Source organism: Pterocles gutturalis, unplaced genomic scaffold, assembly GCF_000699245.1.
Source record: "Pterocles gutturalis isolate BGI_N339 unplaced genomic scaffold, ASM69924v1 scaffold3559, whole genome shotgun sequence".
Lineage (NCBI taxonomy): Eukaryota > Metazoa > Chordata > Aves > Pterocliformes > Pteroclidae > Pterocles > Pterocles gutturalis.
Window position 1 is genome coordinate 138,756 of NW_010128156.1, and position 20,969 is coordinate 159,724.

Below are 20,969 nucleotides of genomic sequence, written 5' to 3' on the forward strand. Positions count from 1 at the left end.
AAAGGACAAGAATGTCCAAAATTTAGAGACAATGCCTTATTAAATTCAACACTATTTTAATTATATTTACACAAGAAAGTAAAGTGCTCACAGAGTACAACTGTTATTATTTTTGATACTATAAAGACCAGGGCCTCCTGCTATAGGCCTGATCTCAAAATAAGCAGGAATTGATGGTAAGCAATTTGGGTCATTTATCAGCTGATTTTTCAAACAAGTATGCCTCATACCTGGTTCTTCAGTAGACATTATAAAGGTGTGAAATACATACTTAGGAAAATTAAGCCCATGAAAAATCATCCCACCTTTAATTCCAATCTTCTAAAATAAGGCTTATGTTACATAAAAGGAAATTAATTCATAACATAACTGAAGGTTACAAAAATTCCTTAGCACTTTTGTTCTCCATAATATTATTAAAGTGTCAATTCAGTGATCACAATTCTTAAAAGAACTAAAATAGTAATGACTGATCTTACAACATGACTGGATCCTGATGTGTGTGGCAAAGTCAACCACAGGATCATTCGCAGCTTTTGCATTTTGAACTAATATTCTACAGTATGTTTTCTCTTGAGGCTCTTGCACATTTTTCTGTACTCTCTAGAGTGGTTTTTCCTGGTATTTCTTTTATTTCTGTTAAGTCATTGGGCTCTTAATGCAGTACAGCAAATGTTATAAACTTCACAAGGCTAATCCACTTACTTCAAATGAGACACCTTTATCATTTCAATAGCTGGCTCATCATTGCCTCGCTCCCCACGAAATGCAATGCTCCTGCCTGGAACACAAAAACCAACATGAGAGAAAACAGAAATAGTTACTGAACTAAATATAAATATAGAAATACTTCATAAACAACACTGCTTATACACCACTCTGTAAACAGAAATAGTACGCAAACTACACTAGAACATCTTCAAGTGACATGCTGTATCTTAGATTACTGTTGTCATTGTTGAAGTTTTACTGCTTTTCAAAGGACTATATATAATGTAAACTTTACTGTCTAATGTAATACCTGACTCACTTCCAGAGCACAACTACTGAAATTGATGCATAATCAGCATTACATAAATATAGAGAGAGAGTTCAGAGTTATTATCTTTCACTCAAAGCCAATGAGAAATACTCTCAACTCCCCAAGGAGGAAATTCGTGAGTAGATTTCAAATTTTGTAAGTGAGATCAACACTGCCATAATATGTAGAAGTCTGAAAGTATCTCCATGGTGAAGCAGTAACTCATTCTACACCAGCAGGACCATTCTCTCTTTCCTTCCAGCTACAAGAATGAACCCCAAGAACTTATAATCTTATTCCCAACAAAATTTTGTACCCACCTGTACTAAGTGTTGCAGAATTAAAGGTATCACACATCTCATGAAAATAAATAATTATCTACAAACAACAGGGTATCACAGCATCTCCTACACAAGTTTCATTCTCCTTAGCTTTCAAGGAAAGTTTTCAAACTAGCCACTCTTGTAGCTAGTCATAGCTAAATTTCTTATCGTGTGCCAATTAGGTGAATAAATCTAGTTTTCAGCAACACTAATTAGAGCTCTCATGTCAGAGGCCAGCCTACAGGAAACCTTCCAGTTCTATTTTCTTCATTAGTGATCAAATATCTCTGGAATTTTCTTCTTTATTGTTTTTCAGAAACATAAATGAGAATTTTGTCAAAGTGTTCATGATGTACATATAAATCAGTACAGTTTTCCTATCCCTAAAATCAAAAGTTGGGCTAATTAGCGATGGAAAAACCAACAGTTAAGTAGTTATGCCTTTCTTGTCAGCTTTAAAAGAGGAAATGTAACATTTTTAAGCAAACCACATCCTGAGGTCTCAGCATATGATACTGAGGTTTTTATTACTTACATTTATAAGCGTCTTAATGAGTGAAAAATCAAAATCCCATTTCACATGAAATAAATTTTACAAAGTGCATATCTTTTCTGTTTTGATTTTAAACAAATTAACAAAAGACATTATTAAGAAAAAAACTACAATATTGTCATGTTAAAAGAATAGCCTCTTTGTGTAGCACCCTGGGAATACAAAAATTGAGTCTTTTCCATAAGCTTAAAAAACTGTTAAAAAATCACTTTCTGCTACATAAAGCAATTCAGAATTAGCCATGTGTTACACAAGCCAAGCTCTTCAATTAGAAATTAAATGACTTCAGGTTTTCACATTCAAAAATAATTTACAATTATTGAAGTGCTTCCTATTTTGGGCTGTCTAATCTCCCAAATTATATCTCCTACTATCATGCAAATACTGGACTCAGTCACAAATATACTTGTCATCCATTATAAGGCCAGAGTAGGGGAAAAACACACATGATCTGACTGCTGGTTTTGCTATCAACTGTATCTTTTTAAAAGTTTTTTTTATTTTTTAACTCTTCCATTTCTTTATAAGAGCATCCAATTTTATTATTGAAATACCTGTTTTACATTTATGCACACACTCAAAATCTGGCCATATGTCTGGCCTGCCTTGAAAAACTATCTGTTGTTGATACAAACCACAATGAATGGTTCAACACTATTTCAGGTGCACATGAAACAATGGGTGTAAGCTGTGACAAAGTACATTTGGAAATATATGCATTTTGTGAACAAGACACACCACAAATACCCACGCTGTGTGAACAGTCCTAAACCTCCTGCTGACACACATTCATTCTTCTAATAAATTCAAGCTACAGACATCTCTGCAAACATGGTGTTTCAGTTCTGTCTGTAGAGCACCAGATGGAAAACTATGTGGTTTTACAAGGACAGAAGAGCAGAATCAGTTAAAACTTCTCTTTATTATCTTACTTTCTCTTGACAAAAGAGTAAAAAAATAAAAAAGAAAGTAGTAAGAACTTCTGTTTGTTACTCCCTAGCAAATCTGTCATCCTCTTCTACAGATTTCTCAGGAAATACTAACCTGTTGGTAGATCCACCAGCTGCAGCTCATTCCTTACTAGCCCCAGATTGTTAGGTGTTGATGTGGCAAAGGAAATAAACCCAGTCAAGCTTATCCACTCAATTCCCCTGTCATCAGAAGAAAATGCATACAATGTATTAGCCAAAATACTTGGTTTTTAATGCATATTCTTCCCTTTAATAATAAAAAAAATAAATCTAGGAACTAATCTAAAAGAAAATCGAGACTGCTGTAATATATACCTATGCCCAAGTTCATTTTCATATGAATAAAAGGATTGAGGTTTTCCTCAAATCCTTCAAATACAGATTACTTCAGACCTACTTCCAGGACAACTAAGGCTTCTGTTACATCAGTTGTAAAATCATGGTCTGTTTTGTAAGAATATATGTGAAATATGAGAAAGATAAGTGACAGTATTTACAATTTACTGTCTGTCAATCCAGCTCACATTGTATTAACTAGTATTTTCCTAAATGAAATGTAGATTGGTGAAAGCAAAAAGCACTTCCATAATATTTTGCACATACAAGATACAGCCATATTTATTTTTATTTTTTTTAGCTCAAGCTTTAAAGAAGTGGGAAGCTTTATTCCCAATCCTCAAGTAAAGTTAAAGATTTAGGACCCAGTCCTTCTCCCACCAGGACCTATGAAATTTCAAACAAGATGAGAAGTGTTCCATTATTAATTGAAACATTACAAGAATGATTGAACAGAAATCCACAATTGCAATAACCTGTAACGTTGCAAGTCTCTGAAGGGTCATAAATACAGCGAGCTTTCTGAAATGGAAGAAATATGAATACTGACACCTTTCTAATTTTTATCTATTATTCTACTATGTTTTTGGGAAAAGCACAGAATACTCGTAATGCATGCTATTGCCAGTAGTTATTCACCATTCTTGTTCAAAGACCTGAGGCATTTTCTATACTTCTTTCATCAGCTCAGATTTAACAGGACAAGTCCTTCTTTGCTGCCAGCTGCCCATCTGTCAATACCAATAAAGATCCACAGAAACCCAAGACACTCATAATCGAAAGGAAACCTTAGCTTAGCTAACTGCTTGCACCCGAAACACTAAAATTTTTGTTGTTGTCATACATGTAAATTGAGAATCGGAAGATAGTGGTTCAAGTTTTAATGAAGGAAACAAGTAATGCCTTCACTATTGAAATATCTCCATTTGCAAGACATCTTTGTCTACTAGAATTAAGGGTTACACTCAGCTGTAAACTATTTCTCAGGCTGGATTCACTCTTCCAAAATATGAATTTCAGGGATTCTAAACATTTAACTTGTCTCAGTTGCTTTGGGGGTAAGATTCAGCTGTTTTGATTAATCTTTCCAATGCAAGCAAACTATAGAGTGTACTGAAGCTGATAAAACCACAAATGACTTTTCTAATTGGGAATAGATTGTTGTGACTTTATGACAAGGCAGCTGCTACTCAAATTAATTATAAGAATTATAAGAAAAAAGGAAAGCTAAAACCAGAACTAAAACCATATCTTACAGAAAACTGTATTAAAATCTCAATCATATTATCAGAAAATACTTTCAGCTTCAAATTTTACTATTTAAAAAGAATTTTCCTTGTACTTCAAAAGTATGGGTATGGTCTGCGTGTCCAAAAGTGAAATGTCGGCAATGGAACAAGTTTTTCCTTTTTAAGAAGAGGAAGGTTAAGAAAAAGAAATTACAATTAAGTGCTGAACATGGTACATATGTCTTTAAAATCTTCTAAATAAAAAAATATGTTGAATTCTGTTAGGGTTAGAACTGTCTCAATAGCAGTTTCAGCCCCAAGGGTTCAAATTTTGTCAGACAAACCAGAATCATTTCAAAGGGCACAATCTGTGAGTCATGACACTTATATCAATAAGACACTAATAAAGTTTCTTGTGATAAAAAGACTTTGTACTACAATATACTAAAGAAACTGGAAGTAGCTGATATGCATCCTAGATCAGCAGGCACAGATACAATTCAAATATTTAGTTCAATCTAATTTTCACTCTAATTTTGTCAGAGTTACTGCTTATACAGAGCAAAGACACTGCTAGGGTGAACTACTCAACAGGCATACTTTTCTTGAGTATCGTTAACAACAAAACAAGACACCCACACTGCTGGTACAACATTTTAGTATTTGTTTCCCCTAAGAATTAGTAGAAATTAAAAATTAAAATCTTACTTGACTTCACAGGAATGGATGCTTAGCTCTTTGTGTAAGACTCCGCTTGTAAGATGAAACACCAGGACAAAGCCATTACTTGTACCTATAAAAAGAGAATTAAAAAAATATATAGACCAGTTTTATTCCTCTGTTCCATACTTCAGTGAAAATGCAGGACTCACAGCTATTTCTCTCTTTTTTCCCCCCCATCTGTAACTATTATATTTTACAATTTTAGAAATGGTATTTTGATTTATAGTGTTTAAATCCTGAATATTAAACCCTCTGGGGTTCTCTGCAGCAAAATCTATTTGGATCAAGACATTTTCCTGAACCTATTTGTAGAGCCTGCAGAAAATCCATTCATTCATTCTTCTTGCATTTCCACAACATACTCAGTTGCAGGAGAAAAGAATGTTTCGTTTTATTTTGATTACTCAAGATGAGTAAATGCCTTAAGGAAGAGTATTAACTGTTATCCATCAAAAACCTCAGGGGAGAATCATGGGTAGATTTTACTGAATCATTAAAGCAATTCTGCTTTCTGATCCCTGAAATAACAACCTCTTTCAAATTACAAATCAATAACTTAGTAGCTATTAACTTCAATTAGATCAAAAACCTTCTCAAACACTGAAAGTCACAATTTTCTATTAGACACTAGGAAGACTTACTTTTTCTTCTCTTTTTTCTTTATAGTCATATCAACTTTACTAAATTAAACAATGGTGTCCTGGGTTAAGCTGAGACAGAGTTAAGAAGAGCCTCTATGCTCTATGAATGGCCTGAAGAGCCATTCAGGTACCCTAAGTCTCGAATGCTGCAGACCTTGCTGTAAATGAACTTTATACCTACCTATTAGCTTCCTGATCTTTATATTTCACCCGTTTTAACAGGTACAGCTTATATAAAATCAAAAGTTACATTTTAGTAGCATCACACCATGTAATGACAGCTTGCCTACATTTTAGAGCACAACTATTGATGGTATTTTTAGCTCAATAATAACAGAAGTATTACAAGAACTGCACACATACATACATGCACTACTGCGGCGCTTTTACTATTGGAATTAAATCCTCTTTGCAAGCTCCTGCGTTAACACTCACCTTCGCAATACCCTCCCGCCCTGTACAAAAACCTAAGAAGGCTCTATAGCACAGGCAACCTGAAGAATAGCAAAAATCTTCCAAGTCCGACTTACAACATACACAGCCTTGACTGAGCAGCCCAGAATCAACTGATATTTTAGATGTATCAAGAGCATGTTTGAACAACCCAGATCTGAAGGTCTGATTTTACAACCTACTACAATCTTTAAATTACCCTATCTCTGTGTCTACTGTTCCAATCCACTGACTGCAGAGAAAGACAGCAGCCTGTATGGATGCACTGTGATGTGTTCTGAAAGAGCAGGCCAGAAAAATCAGATTTAAATGGGGAGAACTCAAAGTTCTTACTGGTGTTGACTGGCAACTATTCTAATATCTAGATGAGTTTAACTACATTGTAATAACACAGAGTAGATTCATTCTGGAAAAATAGCATGCTTTAAGTGTATTCTTAGGTACTCACATCAGAAGAAAAGTACAGACTCTGTTGCTCTATCTATTCTAGGAATGCAGTGCTGCAGAAGTCCGTATTTATTGACGCTTACAATGAAGCCAGAGCAGCATGTAAAATGCTGAGTGTATCAACAGACTAGTATCATAGCAAGTGAAAGGATAAACAGAAACTTGCTAACATACTGCAATTTTTCAGGCAGCATTACGTAAATCCAAGGCAGGAAAAAAAGGAATCCCAAGACTATAATGGATGCAAACGAATACGAGGGTCACTATTTGTGATTAGTTACGCAGGATCAAAAAAACTGATTTTTTCTTTATTAGTAGCTATATTTGTATTTAATCTAGAATATACTATTTTCAGAGCAACCAATAAACTATTCAAGATACTCACCAACAGCAAGCATTGGCTCATATTGTTTAATATTTTTTGTTGTAAGAGGTGGGCACATGCGGATAGCAAATGGAGGCAAAGGAAGTCCTGAAAGGAGTCTAGTCAGCAGAAATTTGAGGTGCACTTCTTGCAGAAAAGAATTCTTTAATTGTTCTTCTCCAGCAACTGCGCCTTGCCCTGCTTAAAAATTAAAGCTCTTGTTAATATTAAATTTTAATCCGAGATGTTATGGTAAGTTATCAGACACAGGAGTTTATAAAATAAAAATCACAAATAAACTAGCATATGTGTCAGCAATGTTTATTTAAAGAGGCATCCTTTCCTGTTAAACTCTGTAGGATAAAACTTTTTAGAAGACTGCACTTCAGGCAATTTTTCCAATACTAGCTTTCTTTCCTAGCACTAAGAAGGCAAGAAAAAGCGGAAGGAAGAGAGGAAAAAAAAGCAAGCACAACCATTTCAGTCTTCCAGAATTCAAGAACAGTTTAAATTGCCTTCATCCATTCAAGATTACTTTAAAAAAAAATGAAGGAATTTTGGACAAATTTCATTTTAAATTACCTTTTTTTCCTCAGAGACAACATAAAATCCTCAAAGAGATTAATTTGATCATTTCTTTAGCAAACAGGAATTCTTTTTCTTTCAGAGTGAATATTTAAATTTCATAGAAAATAATTCTAACATATGTAGTTTTCAAGCTAAGATGTATAAGGATTCAAAAATTTTAGAAATTAATAGCAGTACTATTAGTGAAAGCAATTCTTACCAATCATGTTGTCTAATGAGAGATCTGGAAGTTTATTCTGGAATGCTCCTACAGGAATTCCGCAGAATGAGACAGGGGAATACAAAGGTGATGCACTTGAACTGCTGTAAAAAAGATGAAAACAAGTTCCTAATACAAACTGGATTGCTTGCTGACTTAGGTTCTTGCTTTTGTTTTTTTCCCCAGGTTGTTCTTTCAGTATTCCTACCAATTATTGCCTGCAGAATATTTTGAGAAGATTATTCCCAACATCAGCTTCCATGAACTGTACTAGGAGATAATGCCCACCAAACCATACAAAATTTAAAATAACTTTCATCTTCCTTAAGGAGATATTTGCACATAACAGAGAAACAGACAGATGCATCCCTTGTTCTGAAGTGTAGCTAAGCATTGCATGGAAGATTTTAAATATATTGTGTATTAATATGTAGAGCTATGTTAATTAATACAGTTAATGAAGGATCATACGTATTTTGACATTTAAGAACAGATTCACAAACATGAGGAATGGTTTTTGTTAACCTATATAAACTTATATGAGAAGTGCCATATCTGGAGAAATGCCTTTCATTTAAACCTACAAAACACAATTGCCTCTGCATATGCAAAGTTACAGCAGAAACTTACACTATTATTTATGTTTACAGTCTTGTGAGATTTTTGTGTTATTTCTTTCCCCAATGACTGTGACTGGGTTCCAGGGACTCAAACAGCCCCTGCAGCATTGGCAACCATATCTTAATGAGCTGAGGACAGGTCTATGTCACAAGCAAAGACCAAAGGCTACTGACTGCACTCTGCTGTACGCAAAAATTCAGTTTAAGGCACGTACAAAGCCTTTTTATTTAAAAATCTCACTTTAACAGATGTGGATTTCAAACTTCAACTAAGACCATCAAATCCAGCAGGATCAAAAGCTAATGGAGGAAGAATCCTTCAAAATCTATTAAAGACTCTGTGCCAACTGGAAATATGCTTTACTTTTCAGTACCATCCAACCATATCCAGAATCCTCTAGGCTCAGTGGTTCTTACGTTATTATTACATTTTTCCTGGTTATAATAATATGATAATATAATAACAACAAAGATCAATGTTTTAGAAATTAGTCTAAGAATATAAGAAGTAAAACCCAGCAACATACGGATCCTAAACAGCTCCTGGATATACATCACAAAGAATCCACCTCACAGGATTTTTAGAGCACCAAGAATAAAAACATTAAATCACTGATGAGCAACAAAAGGATTCTGTGTTGAAAATCTGGTGCTATTGACACTTAAAAGTGTATTGAGAATTCTCTGTTTCTTTGATGGCAGTAAGTTATTTATTTTATTCAATAGTACTTTAAACATTTATTGCAGCAGAACAACCTTAATACACTGAATGTTCAAAGAGCTATACTACTTCATACAGTACTTTTAGAAACTGCTCAAAATCTAAAACTCTAAAGGCTTTGTATATAAAAATATTGTTTATACCACTGTATTCCAGCCACCTGCTGTGCAGCCTCATATTGCTCTGTGTCAGATTCACACAAACCTAGGAGAAAACCTTTCCCCTACTAAAAATGCAGTTCTTTCCAGACTCATTTTGAAGTCTTTCATGTGACTGAAAGTGAGGGATCCCTTCCTGAAGAAAATTACATAGCCTGAGGAAAGTCAAATGAGAAGAAAACGTTCCCCCAAATAATGCGAATATGCATTCTATCTTTTGTCTCCTTATTCCAATCACTTAGTATGGAATTAGTTTTTTAAAGAAAAGAGTAAATACATTTCCTTCACTTCCTCAAAGCAAGGGAACTAATCTATTTGTGTGTTATGTTTTGTTCCTCTTCCTTTCATTCATACACATGTATAGCACGTGTCACACTACCATACACACAAGGACATCACTGTTGCTTTTAGAATATAATTAAATACTACATGTCACTTATACATGTAACAGATGGAAGCTTTGATATGAAAAATAAATCCCATTACCTGTTACGCACATTTCTGTCAGAAATACTGGATTTTAATTCCCAGATCATTACCCTGCCATCACTGACTATGAGAGCTGCAGAATTCTCATTCACTGGGCAACACACCATACTGAAGGGTCGAACTGTTTTTGTTACCCTGATTGCATCACACTGACTTCTTAAATCATAAATCAGCTCCTGAACTGGGTCTGGATCTGTAACATCAATGTCCCACAGAAGGCAAACAATTAGAATGGAAAACATATGATGTGATCAATCAAAGGACATAAATTTGCAGAATGAGAAGAGCTCTTTGGTTGAAATCCACATGCTTCCTGTGCAACAATTAGGAAAAAAACCAAAAAACTATATACTGTTGATCTTGCTGTATACACCACAGCTTTGAAAAGTTCTCCAAAATGTAACTTTGTCTTTAAAATATCTTATTCCACATGAATCTTGCAAAATCTAAAAAATACTGCTCCATAACTGCACAGAAAGTGCACCTGCTTTCCGCAATCCAAAACTCATTTGGTTTATTGGTAAACCTGGAAGCAAGTAATCTAGCTCACTAGACACTGCCAAACTGCCAAAACCAAAACACACAAAACAAACAAACTCTAACAAAAAAAAAGTTATTTCCATTTACAGAACTATGTATTCCGTTCTTTTTTCCAGTCTTCTCCATTATCTTTAAAAGGCCATTCTTAATAAAATTTCATAAGAGACAAAAAGTTTAATAATTTAGATTTTAATCCCAATTTAAGCCCATGTCTTAGTTCTAAAATTAATTCTTCCAGTTGACCAAATGACTTCCAAAAACTTGTCTTTGCCTGAAGAATGTTTTTCCTTAAAAAGAACAAAACAAACATCTTTTAGACAAAACTTTCTTGTATATGCAACAGTTAAGCCACTTAATAATTTCAGTATTATTTAGTGATAAAAGGATTTTCAGAATATTAATGTTTTATTTTGCACTAAATTTCAAAATAAATTTACATTTAAATTTCATGTGTAAGAGAAAAACACCTAGAAGGGCTGTAATTCACCAACCTATACAAGGCATGATGGTTAATATTGGTATTAAAGTATTAATTAAAATGTCTCAAAGTTCACTTCTGGACATTTTTGGCAAAACAGCTTACCTGGATCTTCATTTGGAGTTCCAGTTATACTGTAGTTAAATCTGCGAACTCTTAAAGTTATACAACCATTTTCATGTAGGCAAAATAACCCATCACGCTGAAAACAAGGAATTACCTAGGCAGAGATACCGCATTATATTGGGTTATCAAAATTTTATCCTTTGCAAAGTACCCTTGCAAGTGAACATACAAATTCTGATGTATAAGCAAGTCACTAAAACCGTTAACGTTAATGCAACACTTCAATGAATTTCTTAGCTACAGTACTTGTGACTACAGAAGTCAATTAATTAGAGAAATTCATTGAAAGCTTTTGTTTGAATCATTTGCTGATTTGGGTTTGGTTGGTTTTTGGGGTTTTCTTTTTTTTTTTTTTTCTTTTAAATGTCGATGTACTCATATGTATTACTTTTAACTACTGATTTTTTTTTTATTATTATTATTTTTTGGTATCAGAATTCATTATCCCAAGAAAATAAAGACACTTCAGTAAGACCTCAGACTAGACTTAGGTGTTTATTTAAGCAAAGGCAGATGCTCAGAGAACTACTATTGACTTGTGTGTAAGAAGCTTAAGCACCAGAGAACCAAACCTCCTTTTTCCACAGCGCTGTTTCAACAGTGGTAACTTTCGTAACACCACAAAATGAAGCGGATTTGCTGCAGAGTTCAGAAAACTAAATTAAACAATAGTTGGTTCAGAGGACATTCTTCCCCTGGTAAGCTAATTTCTTTTCATCCTCCAGAACTAACCAAAACATAGCTACCAATGGGTCATGAACTTACATATGATCTTAATAACTACCACAATGATAGAAACCAATCAAATTTTCATTACCTGTAGGAAAGGCACACCTGTTCTTTCAATTGCAATCACACCCACTGTCTGATTCACCTCCAAGTCAAGAATCAAAATTTCTCTGGGATACAGTAACAGCATGTAGTTCCTTTTGGAAGGCAAATATGACAACTGTAGACAGTCGTTGAGTGTTACAGATTCAGCACTGTAAAACATCAGATATAAACTTTAATCACGTTCAATATCAACAAATACTTCAAAATAAAATTAACAGTATAAAATTTTCTGCAGCTGCAATTTTTCATGTATTCCCTGTTTTCAACACTAGGGAATTGCAGATTTCCATTTAATTGCTACAGCAGTGCAAAGCATCACTGACCTTTAAATGACACACACTCTGTTGACTTTTGGCTAAATAAGATTATAGAGTTATTTTTAAAATAATATGTAATTAAAATGGAACAAGTGTAATTCGTGTACATCTCAAATACAAAGCAATTCAATTACGAATGGTGCTAGCTGCCATGACATTTACTGGTATGCACAGGAAATTACCATTAAACATATTGCTTACTTCAATTGTTATATTATTATGCATATTCCTTTACTTTGAATTGAATAGAACTAGCCTATGAAGAATACCACTATGAAACTCAAAGCAGCAAAGAGCAGGAGTGTTCATCATTTTGTTGATTGTTAACAGGAGATTGGCTGCAAGGTAAAGAGGCTCATTAGGTACATGCAATACAATGAACTGTACTTAAGTCCCATTAAAGAAAATCATCCTCACTCTGCGCTCAGGTTTGAAGGTCTCATAACCGATTTAATCTATCATCCCTTTGAGGGGTTTTATTTAGTTTTAATCTCATTCTACGCCACACTAAACTCTCCTTAAGCTCTTCTTGCATTTAATTCTTTGCTTCAGGAGTATTATTCATCTTTTCTCTGCAATCACTTTCCTGACAACCCCCTGCTCCTCTCTCCTCAAAGTTTCCCTAAACTAATATAAAACCAGATAAACAACTGCTGCTACATTTTTTTCTTCCGCTTTTCCCATTCTACTCTTTTCAGGTGTTCTGGATGGAAAAGAAGGGACAAAAGAGAAGACTATCATACCCTTAGCAATATTAACATACAACTTAAAATGCAATCAAGAGAATGCAGAAAAATAGTATCTTTGCTGATTTATTGTTATTACAGAGCATACATAAGGCTGCAGCAGCTGTCTCAGTATTTTCAGATCAGGTGTTCTGTCCAATGCAACACAAATTAGGCATCATAGAACATAAATTGACAAGATCGTGCCCTTTAACCTCATACAAAAATCAGAATTTCTTAAATGATTAATAGAGGAAGTATCATCAAGTCTTCTCCCCAGTTTGCAATTCAAAAACCTTATTAAAACAGAATATAAATTTCATATCTGCACTAAATTTTCGTGTCAAGTGCTGATAATACTGTCTGATTAGTTTGTTCTCAAATTCGCTAGATGCTCAAGAAATAATTTTATTGCTCAAAGTAAAGTAAAAAAGTACAAAAGGAAAAAAATTACACCACACAAAAGAAAGTGGTCTAGAGAATTTCTAACCAAAAAGCATCTCAAATTGCAACAACTTTAGTTTTAAAAGATCAGAAAATAGGCAAATGTGTAAATTCTTATTTTATTTATACACTATTAACTTAAAAAATGCCTCCTACTGCAGTATCATGTACAACATCAGAATTACAACTCTATGCTATCAGTACTTACAGAATTTTTATTCTCTCTATACTCCTTCTCATTGCACAACTGAAATTAATTACATTAGCCTATTTTCATTTTTTTTCCCCCTAAGAAAGATGTTTCTGAATTTACACCTGCATGAAAATCTGTTATTGAAGGTAGAACACTATGTCATTAACATACGTAAAACATGCTGGGATGATATGGCTGTTTTTATGAATAGAACTGGATGAATGACTGTCAGTGCTGTATCCTTACATAACGTCCTCATATGGGACATCCAACCATCTGCCTACTCCAATGAATTTTATTTTTTCAAAATAATTATCTTATAGACTTTAACCTAATTCTATCTGTAAAACCCACAGGTATACAAAACATTATCTGAGAAGAACCATTTGCAACCTACCTTGGTTTTTCATTACTGATTAAGATTTTTACTTTATCAAGGGCCTTTTTGGCCCCTGTAGCCGCAGCCAGCTTGTTGTGAGAAGGACTGGAATGGGGGCTAGAGATGTAAACTTTCTTCCCTGAGCTGGCAGGAGCTTTGGAAGGAGAAAAGTCAGAGATGAACACTATTCCTTCACTGGTGAGCACTGCAACAAGAAAAACAGGTTTTATTATAGCGAAATACAATCTGCAATTTGATTGTGGTGTTCCATTTTAGTGAAATTTTGGTGGAGAGAAATGCTAATAACTTTAATAATGTATTAGGCAGAAAACTCATGATTCTAGAAAACAGGCACCTTCCACTGAAATAGCTGCAGATGGTCCATTACAATTAATTATATTCACAAAACTCAATTTTCAAAATTAAGTCTATACTAAAAAAATATTATGGGGATTACCAGCAGAAAACTCTTGTTTCTTCAGTACAAGTATTCTCCCTCATCAACTATTTCTCTTTAAGTTTCACAATGCAAATAGAAGGCAGGGTTGCCTGCATTGACAATATCATAATTTTTTGTTCTCATGCAGAGCATGGCTCAAAGAATCATTAACTCACATTATTTATGTTGCGGCATAAAGATTCAGCTAAATTGTAAAGATGTAGCTACGATTTTACTACATGTCTAAACAAAAAAAAACAGTCCTTTTTTAGGTTAAACAGTATGTCAGATAAAAAAATGACAACCATAAAGCCTGGAAACTGCAGTCTCATTACATATCTGGAGTGATCACGCTAAATTAAGGAATAAAATGGTGACTCTCTTGTTTCCCTTAGTTTCTGTCTGCTATAATGTCAATAAATCTGCACTACATCCCCCCCTCGACATTTGAATTGCTTCTGAAACTGATGCTCACACTCTATTCCTTCAAAAAGAATCCTTTCTGTTGAAAATACCATTTATTCTTGGTCTGTTCATCCCACTGGATTCTCCCTCAACATCCATCCTTTTATAGCTTTTTATGTCAATTAAACAGGGCTCTCTATACCTGGCTTCCTTCAGCTCCCTACCCACAGGCTTTGCAACTTCTTTATAAAGTCTCAAACACTTATTTTCAGACCTCTAACTTCTCTACACATGCCTACTTTTCCCCTCCCCCCACACAATGGCACCTTATTTTAGAAGATTCCATGTTGGCCAAAGGCTCCCATCTTTGTTTTGAGACTTCTTCTTGGCATTAACGACATTATTGTCTCCAATCCACTACTTTAATCTCACTATTAACATTTTATTTTAACATTTTTCCTGGGCACCTGTATTCACGTCACACTATCTTATATATGCAAACTTACAAGCTAAGCGTGATGGATCAAAGGGGTCAAATGAAAAAGACAGAATATTTTCAGCATAACTTTTCTTCCAAAGTTTGGTGCCTGTATCTGCATTCCACAGTACGATATAGTTAGGCGGATGAACAGCAAGCAGTAAATCTCTAGAAGCATCTTGATTCCACAGCCACTGCATGTCTGTCAAAAGAAAGAAGGAACAAAGAATGAAATTAATTTTCAAAAAAAGTTTGTTGTTTTAAAACTATTTTCTTCTGTAATACCTCCTCTTTAAAGAAATTAATATTGACTTGTTAATAAAAAGATTTTGCTATTCCAAAATTCTAAAACATAAGTTACTTCTGCAACAGTCTTCTATGTAAAATTTACAGTTACTTTTCACATCTTAATATTGCTATGCATAGAAAAGCTTCCCTGCTCCTACGAATCAGACAGCTGCACAGATGCCCAAAAAACCTTGCTCTCTTTAGTTTTATTGCAAATGTATTTTATCATGCTAGCGTATGTGATCAGAAGTAGCTACATAATGAACTATCTAAATAATTTTCAAAGTACATGTGCACAATCAAAACTCTTAACCTACAACAATGTAATACTATGAAGTACTACACAGCTAGAGACGGCACTAACATTCAGGTGCAACGCAAACTGCACTACACCAACAATTCAAAAGCAGGAAGGTGTACTTGAGACTGTAAATATTACTATTTCAATTAATCACATTAATAAAAACAGATTGAAACTTTTTGCCAGAAGATCTTGGAAAATACTACCATAATGAATCAAATCTTACAGCATCCATCTGGGAGACAGCAAGTCTTACATTTACACAGAAAATGAGTAGACAAACACAGAGAAGGCTAGTAATCCCCGACAGTAAAATTCAATGGCAGAACAGAGTATATTTTTCCAAACCTAGGTGATGGATCTGTAATGATGCTCCATAAAGTAACTTCCACACAAACACCATGCACTATCATTACCTTGAATTGGTTTTGCATGTTCTTGTATTTCACAACGGGCTGTTCCTGCTGCCACATCCCATACAATTATTTTTCCAGTAACATCAGCGGAAGCTAAACGTAAAGAATATGGAGAGCCAATATTGTGATGGTAATTTTCCTTAGCCCATTTAACCTGAAGATACAGATAAAAATTGGTCAAAAGAGGCAAACATAAGATACCATACTTCATATTTTTCAGATGGATAAACAAATAATAATTAATGCAATAAAAAAGCTTAGTCATAGTTAACGTAGATAGCATCTGCGTAAGAACACCTTTAAGCTACCATTAGTTGTGCACATTTAAGGTACGTTGCAACCGTGCTGCATGACTGTGTGGTTGATATTTTCAAACTACATAAACCAAAAATCCTTGTTCCTGAAGGTAACTACAACAATCCATAAATATATGCTATGTATATAAATATTTTACTCAAATATTTAGAAGAAACTGTCAATGTTTAGGGTTCTGTGGGCATCTACAAACCTATTACCACCTATTTTCAAACAAATGAACCTCGAAAATTTACCATCCAACTTTTATTTACAATCTAAACCATGTCATTTCCTAATCTGTCAAATATAAGTATATTGCTGTGTTGGGGAGGAAGGAATGTTAGTCTTTCATCTGTATGTTGTCTCATGTCAAGATATTGCTGACATTTGCTATCTTTTTCATCCTATTCAGCATGTTGCCACCACAGACTCCCACATACCACCTTCTGGTTTGGGATTTCAAGCTGCACAGGCTTGCAAATTGGCAATACTTATGAAAACCATGTGTCTTGAAATTTGAAACATTCTGTCTCCAAGTCTGTGGAGATTACAGAGAGATAACACTGACTCCTTCCTTATCTATTCAATATGGACTTGTTTTGCTATCTGCTTTGAGAGTGAACTTCTGCCCCTAAGAGAGACCGAAGACACCAAGAGAATAAAAAAACCTTAGTGCTAAGCTAAAGGGAATTTACCTACTGCAAAAATGATGCTGTAGCTGTGTCCTGTCACAGTACAGGATAGAGAAAGGGTGAGGTCAAACACAATGCTTTTTGCAGATACTGAAAGCAAGACTTTAAAAAACAGAAACAGAACTAACATTAAAGGCACCACTACCTTTGCAACATGAATTAGATTTATAACAGCATTCAGAGGCACCTTTGTGCTACTCCTCTCAGAGGTATGACCAGGATGCATCTCAAAAGCCTAGCTGAATAAATTAAACAAATATTACACATGCACAGCAAGCAATCTTCAAAGAGCTCTAGCTATAAACTCAAAGTGTGTTTCTAACTGAATAACAAAGAATTCTTGGGAGACTATCCTCTACCTGCAGATTTCAGTGTTACAATTTCTACTTTCCTCCTGTTCAAAAAAAATTACCCATGAGGATACCTGCATGTAGCTATGTAGCTATTTAAAAAAAGTAATTATAGTAACCTGCAAAGCTGTTTCTTCATCAGTTAAATATGTATTACTTTGAAGCAAATTCCAAGTTTGGGAAGCATAATTTCCCAAGGGAGGAGCTGTCACTGAGTTATGAACAATAAAAAAGAGACCTTTAACACAATCAGTCTCAACCAGACCTCATGCGGCGCTCTAACACCCTAAGCCCTGCTCCAAAGTCCCCTCACATGACCTGATCCCTGTCCTAAAATAAATTATTTTATCACTGTACTGGTCACTGTCTCTCAACCCTGACTTCAAAATACAGCAGCATTGGTCAGGAACAGGAACCAGAGATGAAGTTTTTTTTTAATTTTCACAATCTCAACTGATTTAAAGAATCTTACTATCACTGTTTATTAACACATCAGAGCAGACACAAATGAAATTTCAACCCTCAAACAAAAAAATTGTTTCTGTAACTACATTTTCTTTAGTAAAAGTACTCTTTCAACTACTCTTTGCAAAGGTAAAAAAAAAGAAAAAATCAAACATAATCCACTCCATACGAAGTTACAAGCATCCCACAAACACCGTATCAACACACAGACAACACGGATCCATTTTCACTGAAACCACTACTTGCTCCGGACACAGTTACAACAGCCAAAGGCCAGGAAGTATTCAAAGAAAAACAGTTAAACAGACTGCAGAAGGATTATGAAACTGCTTTTCTCTTTGCTTTTTTATTGCAGATAGTGGTGTGTTCTGAAATTTTTCAAATCTGAAGCACGGGTTTCAGAGGAGAAGATCCCCTGTAGACTGAGTTTTCTGGTGTGAACCTCTCCTCCAGAGATTTTAAGTCAGACATACACAGCAGACTTCTTACAGATCCCCTCCAGCTTATTTATGCTCTTAGCATTTAAAAACAAAAAGAGAAGTCAGTTAGGAATTGAAGAAAACTTCTTACAAATGCACGTAAAGGTATCTGCAATGATCATTGCCTCATAATAATTTATCATATAATGTCTACTTCTTAAAGCAGAACAGAATTTCTCCTTATTCCTCCTCCTCACAAATCAGTAAGTTTCTTACAGCCTATTTCTGTTAATAAAGCACCAGACAGTGGTTTTGAGACATCGTCTTATTAATTATATCAAAACTATTTGGGCTTTAGCATTTGGTTTCCTATTGAAATAACGTTACTTCTCAAATATAGTGAACATAACCAAAGCACACTAAAATGCCATCACTACATGGATCAAAAACTAATTTTGCTGCAACTTATTATCTAAGCTAAGTAGAAATTTTAAAGCAGAGTCATTATTATAGCTGCTACCTCCACACCACTTATATTTTCCATGTTTTACACAACTATAGACATTGGAATTGATTCGTTCATTTTAAAGGGTATCCTGAGGAGGCTAAGGGCATGCTTACCCAAACCAGATGCCAAAAGGCAAGCAAAGGTATTGATTTAGAGTGCCGCTTACTCCATGGTTGCTGTTGTGTACATACCTTTGCTCTGAGACAACTAGGATGTAACTTCTCCTTAGTTAATAGTCAGGTAGGTTGTCTCACACCAGAGAAGATTATTCATATCAGTGGCACAAGCTCTAAGCTGACAGAAATATTTGGAAGACTCTGACAATCATCAAAATTCAGTGAGAGATTTGGGCAAGTATGACATGCTGGAAGACATCTGTTTTTGGTCCTTTGTGACATTTTTGCATTATTTTTAAACATGTCACAGCACACAAGTCTCAAAAAATTCCATAAAGTATCTGTTTTGAAACCTAACCATTCCACCTCCCTTTTTACTGGTCAGTTTCAAAATTCTCTCTCAAGCAAAACTAATTCCTAAACTTTAGAACCATTTCTAAAAGCTACAATGTCATCTGAACAGCTCTTGGCCAAGATCCTGTATGGATCTGTATCAGTTTTGCCCTACTCAATATTGTCACCCAGGAGTAGAACAGTTTATTATTATAAAAAGCACACTCAATTGGATTCTGCAGCACAGAAACACATTATACTATAGAAAGATACATAAACAGCACCACCTGTGTAACTGCTTAATCTACTGAAATTTCAAAACCACTCACCAAAAAATTGAAGCTCTTTAGTGGGCAGAAAGACATCATCAGAATATGATGTCAATAAATTATCAAACCCAAAACCAAAACAATTGTATTTATTTTTAAAATACCAGAGTGGCCATTCCTGATACAGTATTGATATATCTATATGAAGATGGTCTATTTAAAGAAAATTACACATGGGAAAAAATTACACATGCGTGCAACTTTCAGAAAGTGCATTCAAACTTTTTCTTCTGCTAGAAAAACCACCAAAATCCCGCTATATAAAAATCTGTTTCTCTTCACAAATTACTGACCACCTTCTAATACAGCACTTGAGCTAAGGATTACTAAACATTACATCTGCCAGCCAAACATCCCTCTAAACCCTCACTGAATCTGTCACTCTCTAGAGTCAGAGAAATGAAGTATCAAAGAAATACATCCTGTTCCACACTTGACCCAAAGTCAAACTCTCTTCAATTTCAAGTCAGGGGCCTTTAACGGAAAGTACAGGTACCCTACACTGAAGCTTGAGTTTTAGCCATTTTCTATCACTAAAATAAATGCTTGGGTTTGTCTGATATTGTTCCTTTTCTATAGGTAAGAACAGAAGGAAAAACGTAAGAATAAATTTCTAACTGAATGGTGCGCTGGTTACCCCCACAATAGTAAACATCACCAAGGTCATCAAAGAGGTTAATTTGATATTTTGTAATATTCCTTTGAAGTTCTGTCATGTTAAGAGCTTTCTCAGGAACATTTCTGCATGTCTTCTATAACGCTACCAAATATGTTTCTGCATATCCAAAGGTATATCATCACCCACAGTTCAAATTTCAGCATGTATGGCTTGATTTGTTGTAAAATACCCATTTTACAACAGATTTTACGTTAAAATCAAGTGCAACATAATTTCAAATATTTACAGTGATTTCAAAAAATATACACACCAGAATCAAGCAATATGCCTTAAAACATGTATGTCTCACCTTTACAACGCTAGCTTTGTGTCTTTCCAAAACCTGCAAAGTCTGAGCAGTATTGGCATCGACAATCAGCACGAGAGAATGACATCCGTATGCGATCAAACCTTGCCAGCCCCTGGAAAAGCATGTATCATCATCAAACAGGCAAAAAAGAACAACAAGCACTTCACATCAAGAACCAGGCTTTTTTTTTTTTTTGGTAAGTTGAATGCATGCCACTAGACACAAACATCAAACAATAAAAATTATTTAATAACATAAAACACAAAAGCATCATAAAGTGTCATTGCTGCACT

General features: G+C 34.7%; 1 protein-coding gene across 1 annotated transcript in view; it reads right to left on the reverse strand.

The window, feature by feature from the left end:
- The window catches only part of WDR11 (WD repeat domain 11), a gene marked incomplete at its 5' end in the record, with an annotated part of 35,865 nt that extends 15,077 nt beyond the window's left edge, over positions 1–20,788 (reverse strand). The window contains 12 exons of the mRNA XM_010079511.1: positions 706–781; positions 2,942–3,048; positions 5,142–5,226; positions 7,083–7,259; positions 7,849–7,952; positions 9,834–10,029; positions 10,960–11,074; positions 11,798–11,963; positions 13,891–14,077; positions 15,223–15,396; positions 16,200–16,353; positions 20,677–20,788. Of these exons, the coding sequence (XP_010077813.1) occupies positions 706–781; positions 2,942–3,048; positions 5,142–5,226; positions 7,083–7,259; positions 7,849–7,952; positions 9,834–10,029; positions 10,960–11,074; positions 11,798–11,963; positions 13,891–14,077; positions 15,223–15,396; positions 16,200–16,353; positions 20,677–20,788 (1,653 nt within the window). The remainder of the gene's footprint in view (positions 1–705; positions 782–2,941; positions 3,049–5,141; positions 5,227–7,082; positions 7,260–7,848; positions 7,953–9,833; positions 10,030–10,959; positions 11,075–11,797; positions 11,964–13,890; positions 14,078–15,222; positions 15,397–16,199; positions 16,354–20,676) is intronic.
- Between the last annotated feature and the right edge of the window lie 181 nt (positions 20,789–20,969).